This window comes from Gossypium hirsutum, chromosome D12 (genome assembly GCF_007990345.1).
Source record: "Gossypium hirsutum isolate 1008001.06 chromosome D12, Gossypium_hirsutum_v2.1, whole genome shotgun sequence".
Taxonomy (NCBI): Eukaryota; Viridiplantae; Streptophyta; class Magnoliopsida; order Malvales; family Malvaceae; genus Gossypium; species Gossypium hirsutum.
In genome coordinates, this window is record NC_053448.1 from 60,698,514 (window position 1) to 60,716,701 (window position 18,188).

Consider the following 18,188-nt stretch of genomic DNA (forward strand, 5'->3'; position numbering starts at 1 on the left):
ATATTCACCTTAAGAAATAAAAGAAAACACTATAACCTAGAGATGTTTGATGGGTGATTTATATATATATATATTTATCTACAATTGATCATTTATATGTTTAAAAATAATAAAAATATTTTATTTAAATATATAAAATTATATTTTTGTTATCTATAAACAATAAAGGACGTTTTAGTAAATAAAGATAAAAAAGAAGGACGATCTAGCAAATGTCACGATTAAGAAACTTGAAAAGAAAGATTCTGGAAGAAAGATTCTGGAAGTCTCGCTCGAATACTCCTGGATTCTGGAACATCTACCCCGCCCTTTCCGTATAAAGTAATTAAACCCTGACGAAACTTCAAGACCCGACCAACGATTCAACTCTACGCCGCACTTTTGCCTGAGCCAGAGTAAGGTTTTTTCTTTTTTGTTATTGAATGGCAATAATCTCCGAGTTCCAAGAAGACGAGGCTAAAAAGCCCTCGCCTTCTTCGTCGCCGGCTTCTAAACCGCTGCTGTTTAGCGCCACTTTGGATCCGTCGAACCCTGTTTTGTTTTTGGAGAAAGTTTTCGATTTCATTGGGAAAGAGAGTGATTTTCTAGTGAAAGAGAACGCCGATAAGGAGATCGCGGCCATCGTGAGAGCGGCCAAGGAGAAGAGCAAGAAGAAGGCTGAAGAGGTGGCTCGGAAGGTGGAGACCAAGAATAGGAAAGTGAAGGAAGAGAAGGACATAAAGAAAGAAGTTAAGAAGGAAGCAATGGAGGTCAATAAAAAGGAAGAGACTAGCTCTTGTTCGAGAGGTATATATATATTCCATTTTTTTCTGTTATTATTATCGTTTGTATTTTTTTTATTTGCATGCAAGGTTAATTGATGATGAAATTCGGGGAAAAGGAAAATTGGGGTTTGCTTTAGATTATGGCAAATGCTAAGGAAGATCTATTTGTTTAGGGATTTAAATTGTGTTTTTAGCATAGGTTGCTTGTGTTTGTGAACCGTAGAGTGAAAAATAGGCAACATACTTCTGTTCTGAATCAGAAGCTTTTGTGTATAGTACTAGTAAGTATGCTTGATTAAGTTTCTACAATTGAGCTAAATAGTCAGCTTGAGCTTTATACTTAGCTTCATCATGTTCCTAATGATGATTATTATGTAATGCTGATAAATGAAGTTAATTTGTTGTCCTTGCTGGGAGGGGTTTTTTAGCTGTTTGTTTTTTAGGGAATAAATGGAAATATGTATTAGGTGGATTTCTTTTGTTGACACATGTTTTGGATTATGGTGTATGCTGGTTAGGGGTGTAATCGAGCCGAGCCTGAATATTGCCAAGCTTGAGCTCAACTCAAAATTCAGAGTTATATACTCGGCTTGAGCTCAATTGAATATCTATTTTAAGCTTGATTTCAGCTTGAGATATAATGCGACTTGAGTTTGAGCTTGGTTAAGCTTGTTTACCAATTTTTTGTACTCAAGCTTGGCTCGATGATTAAGCTTAGGGTTAACCAGTGTCTCATGTACACCCCTAATGCTGATAGCTTGGGTTGAGTAAGCTCAATGCTATTTTGTTGTAAAGCAGGGCTTGGTTTACTTGTCCCTGAGCATGGGATCATCTTGAAACTTTTTGAAAACTTTCGGAAATGTGGTAGTAAAAGATTTCAGTTAAAAGGCAATGTTTTGAAATTGAATGGGTTGAAGATCAGGTGTTGTACTTGGTTGAATGGCACACTGAACTAGTGTTAAATTCTTCTGATTTTGGTTGTTTTAGATTATTCTATAGCTACTTCACATGTTGATTGCATTTGGTAGATGTTTTGGGCCATTTACATGTGCATTCTCCGAATTGGGGCTAATGGCAAGTGTAATGGTATTATTTGATTGTACGTTATTGTGTATATTAATTTTAGGGTAAACTACATTAGTAGTCACTCAACTATTAGTAAATTTCTTTTTCTGGTTCTCTAACTATGAAAAGTTACAAAATGGTCACTCGAGTATTCAATTGTCTTTTTTGGTAACCCAACTATCTTGGATTTTTAGGTGTTTTCATTTTTATGTTAGCTCGATGGTGACCAAGAAAGACAAAATTGAATAGTTGGGTGACCATTTTGTAACTTTTCATTGTTGGATGACCAAAAACGAAATTTACATAGTTGGGTGACGACTAGTGTTGTTAACCCTTAATTTTATATCAGTTGACTAGGAAAGGATATGTATTGTGTTGGAATGCTGGCTAAAAAGCTACTCATTGTTATGTGCATTTGTTCTTTTTCATTGGTTAGTGGGGATGGGGGTTTTGTAGTTGTGTCATAATGCCTGTTGGGGTTAACACGTGATTAAGTATTGCATGGCAGATTTTTTAATTTGATACTGCTAGATGCATTTGATCGTGAAACTCAAAGAGTAGTTAGACTACTAACTTTAATTCATCTTTCTAAATGCTTGGATAGTTCCAAACAAGGGCAATGGTCTTGATCTGGAGAATTACTCTTGGACACAGTCCTTGCATGAGGTTACTGTTAACGTTCCAGTTCCAAGTGGAACAAGATCAAAGTTGGTTGCGTGTGAGATAAAGAAAAACCATCTAAAAGTGGGACTCAAGGGCCAGCCTCCTATTATTGATGTAAGTTAATTCATATGATGTTCAAACAATTCCCAGTTGGTTTACATTGGAGTAACTTATATTTCTTTATATTTTTAGGGGGAGCTTTTCCAAGCTGTCAAACCTGATGATTGTTACTGGAGCATCGGTATGTTAACTCAAATGTAATGACACAAATACTGATATTTGTTCCTAGTTGAATTTGATATTGCATTTCAGTCTTTTTAGATGTAAATTTCACCTGGTGTTTCCTTTGTTTCTTGGACTCTTGTAGTATCTCTGCATTGTTGATCAATTATTTATGCATGATCTAGTTATTTTAGAATATGGATGACTATAATTGATAAGATTGTTCTAGTTCTTTGGACAATTTGCTGTGATTGTGATCTCCGATTTCCATTTGAGTCTATCAATTTTATGGAAATTAACTTCGTTTGATGCTAAAACATATGCTTTTGTTGGTAATCTAAAATCTCCCCATGCTTTTGTAGAGGATAACCGATCAATCTCAATCCTTTTGACTAAGCACAACCAAATGGAGTGGTGGAAATCATTGGTAAAAGGAGACCCTGAAATTGACACTCAGAAAGTTGAACCAGAGAACAGCAAACTATCTGACTTGGATCCAGAAACACGACAAACTGTAGAGAAGATGATGGTAAGCAGTTCTAACCTTATTATATTTTTGCTTCTAGCTAGTTTCTATCTGCCACAATATCTCTTTTTCTAGTCTTATTTTTAGTACGGGGTGAAGTTCAAAACCATATATTAATTTTAGTCCACCGTGCTATGTTATAAGTAAACTTTAATTCTGTGCAATTTTATACTTGAAGTGTTGATTTAATTCAATTTTGACAAACCATTAACAACATTAATGATATAACATTGTTATTATTATATGTCTACAAATTGCATACATAAATAATAATACTTATCCAATATAAAAATAAATTGAATTAAAATCAAAGTTTGTATATATATTTAAATCACAATTGAATTTTGGGTAAACTGCACCTATGGTCACTTTTGTTTACCTTAGGTTACATTTCAGTCACTTATGTTTGAAATGTTACGTTTTAGTCACTTACGTTATTGTGTTGTAACATTTTAATCACTGAGCTGTTAATTGTCGTTAATGGTGTAATGGTAAGCTGACGTGGCACGTTAAATTATCATTTCAAACAAAAACTTTAGGTTAAATTATACAATTGGTCCCCATAATTTTTCATTTTGAGCAATTTAATTCTTTTATGTTCTTTTAACTTTTATTCTTTATTTTCCATTTTCTTCTGCTTCTCCCTCTGTTTTCCTACCTTTTTATTTCTTTTAACATACCAGGAAGTCGAATTGGTAGTGAAGAAAGAAGCATGGTATGAGTTTATGAGTTTTGGTTATAGGCAAATGATGATAGTCGACTTCCTACTTCTTTTTCCACTGTCAATTTGACTTCCTAATATGTTAAAAGAAATGGGAAATATATGAAAACAGAAGGAGAAACAAAAGAGAATGAAAAAAAAAGAGAAAAGTTTAAAGAACATAAAATAAAAAAAAATTAAATTACTTAAAACAAAAAAAATATGGGAATCAATTGTATAATTTAACCTAAAATTTTGTTTGAAATGATGATTTAACGTGTCACATCAGCTTACCGTTTCACCATTAACGACGATTAATGGCTCAATGACTAAAATGTTACAACATGATAATGTAAATGACTAAAACGTAACATTTCAAATATAAGTGATCAAAACGTAACCTAAGATAAACAAAAGTGACCATGGGTGTAGTTTACCCTTGAATTTTCATGTGTAGAATTGCATCATTTTGATATTTATCTCTATTGGCACTACTAGGTTTATGCATTTATCATAATTGGGGTACTTGTTCTCCCATGCAGTTTGACCAAAGACAGAAGGCCATGGGCCTTCCAACCAGTGATGAACTTCAGAAACAAGAAATCCTAAAGAAATTCATGTCTGAGGTAACTATTCACTGACTTAACTGCATGCGTGCATACATATTGCCTTCCCCCCCTTGTCTATCATTTCCCGATCTCTGTTGCAGTTTCAGCTGGTGAATTTTGTCAATTCTTTTTACTGGTTTGTTGCAGCATCCTGAGATGGATTTTTCAAAAGCAAAGCTGATGTAAATGGCAGTGAACCATACAAACCCCATATCTTTCTACTTTCACGGATTGTACAAGTCTTCCTGCATTTTTCCTATGAACATGTTTAAGGAATGGTTTTGAGTTGGTAAGGAATATATTTGCAATATCAACATTTGTAAGACTATTGTATATTAATTTAAGCTTTTATCTTCTTCAATTCTTCAAATATTACCTCCCCTCAGTGCATTAACAACTGAAGGTAACACTGATTGCATTGTCTCTCACTAAATAAACTATTGGTGGCTTAATGCTTTTGAATTTTCTGCTGTTCTAAAGAGAAATTTAATTATTTAATGGGATTTTTTGTTTGTACATGATGAACAGCCTAGGAAAAAACAATGAAACAAATGTGGAATTCACCTTAACCGCTTATTTAAATTAAATTAATGATGGTTTTGGCCTAATTGGACCTTTTTTTCCCCTGCATCACAATCAATCAACTTTTACTGTGTCCTAACAAGGTATAGGTTAAAACCTTAAATTATAAGAAAATCCAGCACTGAGATGTTGACTGTGACTTGATGGTTTACAGTGAAGCCCTTTACTAGAACATTTTTTGTCTTGTCTCCCTTGGTGGGTTTTTTTTGCAAAGGAAGCCCAACAGTTCTCAAAAAAAAAAAAGCTTAATTGCAAACCATAGAACAACACGCCCCCGCTAAAAAGCAATGCCAGTCATCTTCATATTGCCCTATTTTTCTTTTCTGTCGTAAAATGTTGGCGTCACTCTATGGTCTCAGCCACTTACCGCCAACTTGTCACATTCCAAAGGTTTTCTTTCAGCTTCAGCCATTTTTCTATGTTATTATCATTAATCTGCCTTTCACCCTGCACTACTTGCTCCATTCCCAAACATTTCCAATAATTGATCCCTCATTTCCATTACTTATTGGATTCTTTTTCTGAATAATTAGTCTTTGAATTTATTAATGTAAAGTATTTATTAAGCATGTAATTTTATTAATTGATATGATATTGGTATTATATTAATTTAAAAAAATTATTAGTAAAGTAGAGTAACATAGGTTTTCTTTTTAACTTAAATCTCAGCTCAACGTAGTTTATACATTAAAACCAATTTAATCTTAACTTTAGTATTATTTTATTCGTTCAAATATGACTCCAAAAATAAACGATACACGCCATCACAATCCGATTGTCTGGCAATCAAATCAAATCAAAAGAAAGGATATGATAGATCTATGAAGAAAGAAGAGGTGAAAATCTAAAAATATCACTAGAAAAATAAAATTTTAGGGGATATAAAGGAGGTGCGAGCTTAAGAGCTTATCGTAACTATCACAAAGCTTTGTATAAAAAGGCTCCATTTCAAAACAAATTAAAAAATTCATTTTTCCGTATGGACATATGAGTGAATATTTATGCAAATTTTAAGAAGAAAATAATAAGATCCATAATTTTAGAGTGATCTCAAATGTGCTTCAAACAAAGCCAAGTTTTCGTGCTCCAAATCAATGAATACATAAAGAAAAACGTCATGGTATAAAAAAAGAAGCAAACCAAAAGGAAGTTAGAGAAAGAAAAGAACAGAAAAGAGAAAAGCATAAATGGACACCAACATGATGATTCAGAGATTAATCGATGATATGATAACTTAATGAAATTTGTTAGCGTTGAGTTGCTTCTAGACCTGATCATAAGTTGGGTTTAGGTCAGGTCAATGTAAATTTTTTAGGTCTATTTTTTAGGTTCGAGTTTGACTCAAAAAATAGACTTTAAAACTCGATTTGAATAAAAAAATGTTAAATTTGAGCTTGACTTGGTCCATCCGTATTAAATTTTTTAGTTTATTTTTTATATAAAAATAAATTTAAAAATATTATATATAAAATACACTAAAAATATTAAAATAAATGTTTTCTAATAAATTGAAAATAAATTTAAAAAAGTCATTATATTAAAATAACATTAAAATAATTCCAATTTAGCAAGCAAATGCCTCTAAAATAGTTGCATCAATAAAAACAATATTTATACAATATCCAAATAATAACAACAAAATAATAACAATATAATAGCGAAATGACAACAAAACAACAACGGAATTAGAGCAAAAAATAAAGTTTAGGCTGGTTCAAGTCAAGCCAAGCCCAAGTCGAAAAAATTTTACTTGAGATTCGACCCGTTTAAAAGACAGACTCTAGTTTTTGTCAAAATCGATTTTTCAAGCCTATTTTTTTATTGTATCTTATAATTCATTATATGATTTTATTTTATCAATAGTTTATTACAAATTATGGGTTGTCTTTTACGATTATTAATATTTATGTTACAAAATTTATTATCAATATTTATTCCTACTTTTTTTTCTGTTAATTATAAAAACATTTGAATTAACAAATTTATTCTAAAAACGTTTGCAATATTAGACATGCAATTTAATTATCTATATTTGTGAAATTATTAAAAATTGAAAATTATAAAAGAAATTAAAAAGGAAAGTCCTAATTTTAATTAATATTTCATAATATTATTTTAAAAGAATTTAGAACAATAATTAAATGTTTTTTGAAGGATAAAAACATTTTTAATTAATATTTTATAATCGTACTTACAAATTGGCAAACATTCAAAGGATTTATCAGTACACGTGTTACACTCAAACTTTGACAGGTGGCATTTAAGGAAATTGACATTTTATCAATCTTGAAAGAAAATTCCAAATGGCTTTCACAAGCCACAGTTATTCAACAATATGATGAACCTTGTTTTCTGGGTAAAGTACAATAACAGTTATTCAACAATAGATTTTGTTTTATTTTAGTCATTTAATTATTAATTTTTTCGATTTAATCATTTAATTTTTGAAATTAAAATTTGTAGTTATTCTCCCTTTAGTTGTTGTTAGTATAGAGACGAGAAATTTATGTGAACTTTTTTATTGGCCTAATAATAAACATAGCCCTCTATCATTTACGCATTCTATTAATTTTATTTTAAATCTGAAAAAATTAACAAATAGTAACTAACGAGAAAGTGAATAAACTATTTAATTTAAAAAATTGAAGAGCTAAATCGAAATAATTAATACTTAAGTGGCTGGAATAAAATAAAATGCATAATTAAATGACTATTCTCATACTTTACCTTTTTTCTTCTGCCAGGAGCATTATTCTGTGGTACGATGAGGGTTGGACCATGACATTTAACAAATTTAATTTAGAAAACAATAACTATATAAATTATGTACCACCAACCAAACAAAGCTTTGGGGGATATTTTTTCTACATTAAATTTAGTGTTTTAACGTTTAGTTTTTTTTATCATTTAGGTTCTAATATTCTACATTATTTTGATATTCAACCTTTAAATTTTATTATTATTTTAGATGAAAAAAAGTTAATTAGAGAGTAACAATGATGTGATATCTCATGTGACCCACATCATAAAAAATTATAAAAAATTATAAAATTATTAAAATATATACATAGGTTGTAATGCCAATCAGTAGCAGAGCGTAGTGGAAATCCGTGGGATCATCACCACTTTAAAATGGTAAATTTTTATTTTTGGCCATTTATAATATATAAAATTTTAAATTATTAATGGTAAAATTATATTTTTGCCCATGAAAATAATAAAAATTTGATTTAACCCTTTAAAATTTATAAAGATATAAGCTATTAAAATGATGAAATTTTATTTTTACTATTGTAAAAACATACAATTTAATTTTGCCCAAAAAAAAATTTCAAGCTCCACCGCTGATGCCAATGCCATTAAAATTTTAATGGTTCAGGTAACTTTTTCATCTAAAGAAAGATAAATTACCAAAGGTTGAGGCCTAAAGTAATAAAAAAAATAATTAAGGTCAATATGATAAAAAAGGTAAATGTTAAGGGTTAAATTTGTTATTTTATCATTTTTATCATAAAAGTTCAGGCAATAAAAGACTATTTCAATCCAAGGTGAGGATTTAGAATGTTAAAATTAGTGTTTACAAATTGGTAACGTAGGTGGGAATAATAAGTTGGCAATAGAACAAATGTAAATTCAATTGGATGTCTAATTATATAAGGTGGCGGGAATATCACATTATATCTGTCGGTTGAGTTTTAAATTGATTGACATCGATATTGTTGTCATTGTAGGAAGACGTGGAGTCAAGCGCACTAAAGCGTATTTATCTTCTTATTTAAGAGTTAGATAATGACTACAAGTACTTTTAAGCATTGTATAAAAAAAATCACAGCATATCTTTCGCATATTTGAAACATAAAATAAAAGATTTCACTAAACATTCTTAAATTACCATCCGAATTTCAAATTAGTGAGCAAACTTCAAAATGTTCTAATTAAATCACTGAGATGTTGGTATTATGGCAACTAAGTTATTCTACCAATCTAATTGTTAATTTAGGGTTAAATGTCACTTTAAATCTATCTTGGAGTGTATGAAAAATACATTAATCAATTTGTAAACGCGTGTGTACCTATTGTATAGACAACTTAGTAAACGTGTTAAAAAAACATTTTTAATAAATTTACAAGTGTTAGTTTTTTAACACGTTAGATCAAACTAATCATGTAGTTGGTGGTACGTACATATTTACAATTTGATCCACATATTGTAAATATGATCCATGTCGCTAATTGAGTTTTAGCTTGATTGACATCAATATTTTTGCGAATGCAAGAGGATGTGAGTTTGAGCTAGACCTAATCATGGACAGAGCCACCCGTTTAAGTTCGAATGCCCGCCCAAAAAGTGGGAGGGTTTGCACAAAAATATAGGCTCTAGAAATGGGCATAGACAAAAAAACAATGCCTATTTTTCAAACAGGTTGAGCTCCGGGTAAGTTTTTTGGCCCAGTTTGAATTTATCTATAAAAAAATTCACTATTGTTTTGCTGTCATTTTTCTGGTATATTGATACTATTTCGTTGTTATTGTTCGAGTATTGTATAGCTCTTATTTTATTATTAATTTTGCTACTATTTAGAGGTATTTACTTGCTAAGTTGCAACTATCTTAGTATTATTTAATTATAGACTTTTTTTAATGGATTTTCAATTTGTTGGAAAATATTTATTTTATTTTTTAGTGTATTTGATGTATTATATTTTTCAAATTTAATTTTATATAAAAAATAATATAAAATTTTAATGCGGGTGGATCAGGCTCAAGTTTAGCTTTTTTTTATCTAAGTTGGGCTTGGGCAAAAATGTAGGCCCATTATGGGCCTACATTTTTGTGTTGGCTTCTAGTTTGAGCGTGCTTAAACATGTTTTGTCCTCTTATTTAATGATCGGGGAGGGATTAAGAAAATAAATTGTTTGAAAATCAATTAAAATTTAATTGATGGTGGAATCCAACCCTAAAATAAATTGTTTTTTAAGCAATAAATTGTTCCCGAATGATAGTGTGTTATGGGGACGAATCTCAAAATTATATATGAACTTTGATTTAATGTGTAAATTGATACATGAACTTTGATTCGGTGCAATTATATATACATGAAACTTTGATTGTGGTTCAAAATGTATACATGAAACTTTCATTTTAGTTCAATTATACACATGTAAAGAAATAAATACATCAAATTATTTTTATATTTAACAAATATAATTATTTTTGTATACAATATATAAACACAAAATAATGTTATATTGATAATTATATTAATAATTCGTGAGAACTGAATCAAATCCAATTTTTATGTGTAAAATTAGACATTAGAGAAAATTTCACTTATAATTTTGAAATTTACCTCATATCTTATGCCAAGAATAACTATTTCATGACACGTGTTTTGGAACCAAAATTGATTTGATATTTTAATAAACCATAATTAAAAAAAAAAACTAAAATCTAAATATCAAACAGATCAATTTTTTTAATTTAAAATTAAATTTCGAATCAAATACATCACCTCAACCAACAATCCTTACAGTGAAAATTTAATCTTTTAATCTATTGCATAAAAATAAGTAAAATTTTTTTAACAGTCCTATTATAAGTTTTTATTATATATCGATTTTTTTTATATAGTGCCTAAAATTATTTATAGTCCCTCCTCAACTCATAAATAAATAGAAGGACAATATGCTTTAGCGCATTCGAACCAATATTCTCCTGCATTGACAATAATACCTATACCAATTAAGTTAAGACTCAATCGACCAAATCAGCAATATTTTGAAGTTATCAATTTCAACTTGCATAAACTTACATTCAAGAAAGAAAAAAAAAAGGGGAGAAAAATCAGAATTTTTAAGGTACGGCATTAAAATTGAGGTGTCGAGTTTTTAAAATGTTGAGTCACTATAAAGGATTCAAAAGTGTTGTTGGCGTTTATCTTTATTGGTTTCCAACACTATTTTACTTTAGGAAAAGAGAAACATTAAATTTTAAAGCTACATTCCAAAGTTTTGAAATAATCATAAGGGATATCCACACATGTTATGTCGTACGATAAAAATTCAATACTTCTTAACTAATTAGATTCGAGTCTTGTAAATGAAAAAAATAGTATAAGAAGAGTGTTTTGTTTTTCTAAAGGGAAAATTATATTAATAATCATTCAAATTAATTATTGTTTTTGTGTCACTTAATTATAAAAAAGTTATAATTCGATTTTGTTTTTTTGGTCACTTGATGTTAAATGGTTTACTAAAAAAATGATATATCAATTTTTAAAATTGGCATAATAGCAAATTTAACCATCAATCATTTATACATTGCGTCAATTTAGTCTTGATTCTAAAAAATTAACAACCAACGCTATCATATTGTGTAATTTAGTCTTTTTTGTACATTTGCTTTCCTTTGTGATCGTTTTACCTAAAAAATCGAATAATTAAGTAATCATTTTATAATATTTTTATAATTAAGTAGCTAAAAAAGAGTGCGACTTTCAATATAATTTCGAATTTAATGAGAGCAAGATGTAAGTATCAAATACCGGAAATTTTGGTACAACTGGTAAAAAGAAGAAGATAAGAAGTGATTTTTCGAGCACATGGGATCTATTATTTACTGAACAATGAAAACAAGTTTTCATATACAAAGGCCCCTACACAGAACTGAAAAATTGGGGGTGGGACACCCCATTTTTGCCTTTTTAAGTCAATGTATACCAAACATATATTGTCACAAAAGCTTGTTTTACTTAAATGTTATTTTGGTTTCTACCGTTTTTTTTTAAATTAAGATATTTTATATTTAGGTTAAAATATGTTATAGGTGTATGTACTTTTTATAAATTTAAAATTTTGTCTCTTTAGTTTTTAGTTTTTAAAATGCCACACGAACCAATTTAACAAAATAATTTTAACAGTGTTAATAGTTGGATTTGAATTTTGAAATCTTAAAAATAGAGGGACTAAATTCTTAAAAAAATAAAAGTATAACGATTAAATTTCAAATTTACGAAGAGTGCAAGAAATTATAACACATTTTAACGGTTATATTTATTTAATTTTAAACCATGCAATCATTTGTATTGGTTAGATTTTTAAACATTTTTAATTATTTTCTATCATATATTCTTAAGTATAATATATTCATTTTTCTTCAAAAAGTGCCTCACAAATTTAATCATCACCATTTAATATTCAATTAATAATTCTAAATTAAACATTATCATTATTTTTAAATATAAATTTAATAATACGATGGAAAATAAAATATATACTTCTTAATTCAAAAAGTTTTTCAAACTCATACTTATATATATATTATTATAGATATGTACAATTCATAAGTAAATTCCGGGTTGATTATGATGTTATCCATTTATTTTACAAAAATTAAGAAGTCAATTCCTGTACTTCAATTTATCACAATTTAATTCTCCTACTTTATAAAAATTAATAAATTAATCCGATTAAATAACATTATTATATTTTCTTGTTCAATTGTTAGCAAAAAAAAGCAACAATTTATATGTAATTAATGATTATTAGTGTACTAAAAGTAATTAATAAAGAACTATTCAACATGATTAAAACTCATAAAAGTTGGGTTATGGAAGAGGGGTCCAATATACCTAAAACAATCTTGGTGTTCCCATCTTTTCAGACACCAAAGACATGAGAAAGAACAGTAATTTTCAGACAAGACCAATCCTTTCCAGGTGCTTATAAATCTCCGTTTCACATTTCTCAAGTTTAATTTGCTTCTTGGATTAAATTTAAATTTATACGTTAATTTTAATTAAATTTATGAAGTTGGATGCTTGAAACTTTTATAATTTTTATTATAGTAAAAATATAGTTTTATTATTTTAATAGCTTATACTTTTATAGTTTTTAAAATTATTTTTTTGAAATCAAAATATAATTTTATTATTGTTAATTTAAAATTTTATAAACTATTAAAAGACTTAAATAATAACTTTTCCATTTTAAATGGAGTCGACCCTGATTCGCCACTAACTTTAGGATAAGTATTTTATAATCTACGAGTTTAGAGTTTTTTTTTATATTTAAGTAATTAACTATTTTCACGTAAATTTCCAAATTAGCGAACAAATAATCCATATCTATAAATATTTTGTCTGAATTATTTATATTTAATCTGCACTAATTATATTCTTCCACAATGGACACCTATCCATTGTTTCTCTCTCTCTTTCTCTTGAAATGGGGATATAACGAGTCAATTTCAATTTTTCTATTTTTACAAATTCTAAGAATGGTTAAAATTTAATTAGATGATTATATTTTCGCTCGGATTTGAGATTTAATTTATAAATATTTTCATTTTTATATGATATATCGATTTTTGTAGTGTCATTAGTCAATTTAAATACTCTATTTTAATTAAAATGATGATGTAGATTTTTAAGACTTTTTTAGCACCATTAATTTTTTTTACATGGATACCTAGTGAGTTTTTGTTTGTTTGTTTCAAAATGACACACAAACAAAATTAATAAAATAATTTTAACAGTGTTCCTAAATTTTTAATTTTGAAAAGTAGAGGGACTAAATTTTTAGAAATAAAAGTACGAAGATAAACTTCAAAATATACAAAAAGAAGATATACAAAATAGAGGGACTAAATTCTTAAATACATGCCAATAATCAATGTGCCACCCATGTGTATTTCACATTGATATAGTACTATTTATCTTATATGCTAGGGATACATACTAAAATTATACATGAAGTATGGTTTAAAGTGCAATTGTATACATAAAATTCGGTTTTGTGCAATTCTGTACATGAATTTTTTATTTGATCCAATTCTTGTAAATTATTAACACGATTATTGATATAACATCATTTTATGTTTATATATTGCATACATAAATAATTATATTAATTTAATATAAAAATAAATTGATGTATTTATTTAACTGTGCATGATTAAATCAAAATTAAAGTTTCAAGTATAAATTTGAACCACAATTAGAGTTTCACGTGTATAATTAAATCAAAATTCATGTATAATTTTGAGATTTATCCCTATATGCTATGCTAACAAATAATTTAAAAATTCAAAAAAATATATACAAAGTTCATAAAATTAAAAGAAAAACATTAAAATGTTATGCGCGTTCACATGTTTAAAAATTTATTATTATTATTTAAAAAATAATAATTCAACTCTTTTTTAAGAATGATGGTATAATATAACTTTTTTTTAATTGAGGGTTAAATTTAATTAAAAAATTAAAATTAAATTAACAAGAGATATAAATATTAAAAATTAAATTTAACATTATTTCTTTAATATTTTATAGTAATTGTTTTTTAACCTATGAGATGATCTAGTTTACTATATAATTTTAGATGTCAATAATAATGCATTATTGTTAGTTTTTTTAATTTTAAGCTCACATTTTAACTTCTTCCCTAACGAGGCAATATTTACTATCAATTTATCAAATATATTAACCAATAATTTAATAGTACCCTCTATGATGATTATAAGTAAGCAAATTCTATCTTCCAAAATCCTACTACAACAAAGCCAAAACCAAAATCTCTGAAGAATCAGAGGAAAGAGAGTGTGATTTTCGTGGGGTTAGAAATGTATGCAGAGACGGGGCTATTTATCCCTTACATGCAGAACTTTGCTCAAGATTTTCAGCAGTTTGAAGATTACTACAAAACCCAGAAACCCAATGCTTCAATGGTATTTTCAATATCTCAATCTCAATCTTTCTCTTTGATTTGCTTGGGGTCATCTGCATTTGTTTGATTTATTCTAGTTTAAAAGTGGGTTTTTAGCTTATGATTTGCCTGTATTTGCGGAATCAGCCTCTTTGATCTCTGCTTCAGTGTTGTTCTCCAGTTAAAATTTCAAGTTTTTGAGTGATTTTCATGTTGGGTTTCTATTTCCCCGTATTAAAATTTAAACTTTTAGGGAGCTTTTTTTGTTTGATGTTCCTTTCTAAGGACAAAAATGAATTGTTTGAAAAAGAAAAGGAAGTATTTTGGAAAGCTTCAGCTTTCATGTTTATGCTTTTTGGATTCTCACATAAAAAAGGGGGATTCTAATTAATTTATTATCTTTAATCACTTTCCCCGCAACTAGACAAGTCTGAAAATGGAAGAAAAAAAGAGTTTAAAAATAATCTGTACATGCAGGACCACCAAAAAAAAGAAACCAAACAAAGAAATTTTTAGAATATAATTGGAAATTGATTTTCAATGTCACCAGTTCCGTGTTCTTGAAGATTTCTTCCATTTTCTTCAACTTCTTGGTGTGAAACTAGTAAAAGTTTGGGAATCATACTATAAGAAGTTCATATTGAGTTTTATTTTAGTTGTGTTAATGGCTTCTTTGAAGGAGACCGAACCGGAGGGGTCGTATCTTTAGATTTAGAGGCTTCGAGTGACCTGCAAGACGAAGGGTAAACTACAGGGTAGGAATAGAGAATGAAGGTAACGAAAACCAGAAATAGATTTCAATGGAGTAATGGTAAGAATAGAGATAAGGATTGGTGATGAACGAGCGCATACTTGGGTGTTTATACAATGCTCGCATGTAACCGGTTATAGCAGGTTGTATAACAATTTTGTCAATGGCACATGATGGACCTAGCTGTTAGGACCCCCTATATAGTTTCGAGTGTGTTTCTTTTTGCATTTAGATTCTTTTTATAATATCATATTCAACGGTTAATGGTGTGATTGTTTCTAAGCTTTCCTTTATCTATTATTGCTTACGTAGAACGACCTCGCTGAAACCTCCACGATTTCTGAATATAACCTGGAAGGAGAAGGTGATCTGTTCAGAGCTTTAGAGCCCATCATCGAGGAACCGATTGTGGGCCTTGATTTCATGACTGCAGCCATCTCGTTAATCTCGTGCGGTGAAGATGTCATTACTTCACAAGAACTTAAGGCTGCAGATATCGAATCATTTCAAAACGAGCAGCTTCTCGAGGTTCTATATGAGTGTGAGAAGGATCTCATGGCACGAGGAGCGATAGGAACAGCACCGGCTGCAGTCCTGGATATTGATACTCCCGTTGTGAAGACGAATGAAAGCCAAAATCGTGATGCATCATTTGAGGAATGCGCGAGCTCGGATTGTTTAAGCTCAATGGAATGCATGCAAGGAGCTGCAGTCGAGCCTAATTTTCTGGATTTCACTGGAATGGATTTTGGTTCTGTTTACGGAATGAGGAGAGCATTTAGTGAAGGCGATATAAAGGTCAGCCTTAAAATTTTTTCGTTGTTTTTTGACATTTTTACTTCTGTGATTGACGTGGAAGCATTTTTAGGCATTTATGTGGTATATCATTTCATTTTAATCCAATTCTAGACTTGTTTTGATATAGCTGATGCACCAGATTAGAGAATGTTAAGAGCCTCTTCGTTGATTACCCGGACCTTGTCTAATCAACGGAGGTACTTTCCGTCTCTGATTCTCCCGCTATTCGACTAACCATTCTCCCCCTTTACATAGACTTGAGTAAATGTTTTGTAGAGGCCTCCTATGAACACAAGACTGTTTATCCCTTTTCAGAATCTCACCACAAAGTGATGTGGATCCTGCTTTGCAATTAAATTCTACTAATAAGTGAAATTGCTAAAGTGACAGACACTTGATACTGAGTTTATATGACAGACACTTGGCAACGGTGATGTGAGCGTCATCCATTCTTCCGTCAAGTGGCCGTTAATTGTCAGAAGCTGTTCTTCTGAAGATCGAAGGGAAAAGCTTTCTAGATACAGGAACAAGAAGACTAAGAGGAATTTTGGTCGGAAAATCAAGGTAAAACTGTAAAAGTTGTTCCCATTCCACTCGATATCAATTGCGTTAACTTGTTGCTTATGCTTAGCTTTTGACATGTATACGGCCCTTTGTCACACTTCCATACAGAAGCTCAATGACACGATTTTCTCTGTTCAGTATGCTTGCAGGAAGGCACTTGCCGATAGTCAACCGAGGATCCACGGAAGGTTTGCAAAGACCGAAGTTTCCGACAACTCCAAGAGGCAATTATGGTCTACAAATTAAACACAATCACCAACTTTAACCCGAACGAAGCTAGTAAGTCCAACGAGGTAACAGAAAACTGGTAGCAGTATCAACTTCGCTGAAATCTTAAGACGGGTAGGGTAGTGCCGAATAAGCCATAAACTAGCTCGTAAGTCTTAATCTTGTTCACTGTAATGAAACTCCACTGTATGGATGTATATAGTGTTTTGTTCAAATAAAATGGCACAAAACTTGTACTTTGTTCATATATGTACTGTAAAATCATGCTTTGCGAAATATTTCTTATTGGACTGCAGTATTTATATCATGAGCGGTGAAAGAGATTTGGAAGTTCATGTGATGGTACACAAAAGTATATTATATTACTCTATCAAGGATGTCATTTTCTTGTTGATAAGGCCTTGAAATATCTGGTGCCAGAGATTTATAGTGATTTTTGTCAAAAAATTTTTAATTATTACATTAGTTTAATCATTAATGTACACAGTGACTTGGCTATCATAATTCAAGTTGATGGTAAGTTTGAGGAAACGGTTCGAGTTAGGTAGGCTTAGTTTCCATGCTTTATATACAGCACGACGGTGACATGTCATGGAAGTTATAGTGACAGTTTTGAAACACGTGTTGTAAGCTTGTAAGCTAAAAGTTTTAATGACGGCTTTTTGCGGTATAAAAATAATTGAATTTAGCCATAATTAATTTCTATGATCATGGGTCGGGTTTGGGTTGGAACTCAATAGAATTTTAAGTCCGCCTTAGAAATGCGTTTAAAATTTTGTCCAAATTCAGTCAAGATAAAAATGCTAAAACCCAACGTGCCTTTATTAAATTTTTATATTATTATTTTTATATAAAAGTAAATTTAAAAAATATAATACATTAAATACACTAAAAATATTAAAATAAATATTTCCTAACAAATTGAAAATAAATTAAAAAATTATTTATACTTAAATAGCACTGAGATAGGTGCAACTTAGAAAACAAATACCTCTAAAATAATAGCAAATTTA

The 18,188-nt window shown here is 29.6% G+C and overlaps 2 protein-coding genes across 2 annotated transcripts; both read left to right on the forward strand.

Moving 5' to 3' along the window:
• Nucleotides 1-200: 200 nt before the first annotated feature.
• Nucleotides 201-4,909, forward strand: LOC107947245 (protein BOBBER 1). The gene is made up of 6 exons (XM_016881826.2): nt 201-786; nt 2,434-2,606; nt 2,685-2,733; nt 3,077-3,243; nt 4,483-4,566; nt 4,696-4,909. Exons 1-6 carry the CDS (start codon nt 423-425, stop codon nt 4,732-4,734), a joined length of 876 nt encoding a protein of 291 aa, XP_016737315.1. The 5' UTR covers nt 201-422; the 3' UTR covers nt 4,735-4,909.
• Nucleotides 4,910-14,529: 9,620 nt separating this feature from the next.
• LOC107947246 (zinc finger protein CONSTANS-LIKE 9) lies at nt 14,530-17,510 on the forward strand. Its single transcript, XM_016881827.2, has 4 exons — nt 14,530-14,856; nt 15,898-16,383; nt 16,801-16,947; nt 17,086-17,510. Exons 1-4 carry the CDS (start codon nt 14,752-14,754, stop codon nt 17,191-17,193), a joined length of 846 nt encoding a protein of 281 aa, XP_016737316.2. The 5' UTR covers nt 14,530-14,751; the 3' UTR covers nt 17,194-17,510.
• The last annotated feature ends 678 nt before the right edge of the window (nt 17,511-18,188 follow it).

Bases quoted from the DNA above. Each gene is read 5' to 3' on its own strand.
- LOC107947245 (XM_016881826.2), top strand. From the start codon at position 423: ATGGCAATAATCTCCGAGTTCCAAGAAGACGAGGCTAAAAAGCCCTCG. The intron at 787-2,433 runs GTATATATATAT...ATGCTTGGATAG, and splicing joins GACTAGCTCTTGTTCGAGAG to TTCCAAACAAGGGCAATGGT. The intron at 4,567-4,695 runs GTAACTATTCAC...GGTTTGTTGCAG, and splicing joins TAAAGAAATTCATGTCTGAG to CATCCTGAGATGGATTTTTC.
- LOC107947246 (XM_016881827.2), top strand. From the start codon at position 14,752: ATGTATGCAGAGACGGGGCTATTTATCCCTTACATGCAGAACTTTGCT. The intron at 14,857-15,897 runs GTATTTTCAATA...TTGCTTACGTAG, and splicing joins AGAAACCCAATGCTTCAATG to AACGACCTCGCTGAAACCTC. The intron at 16,948-17,085 runs GTAAAACTGTAA...TTCTCTGTTCAG, and splicing joins ATTTTGGTCGGAAAATCAAG to TATGCTTGCAGGAAGGCACT.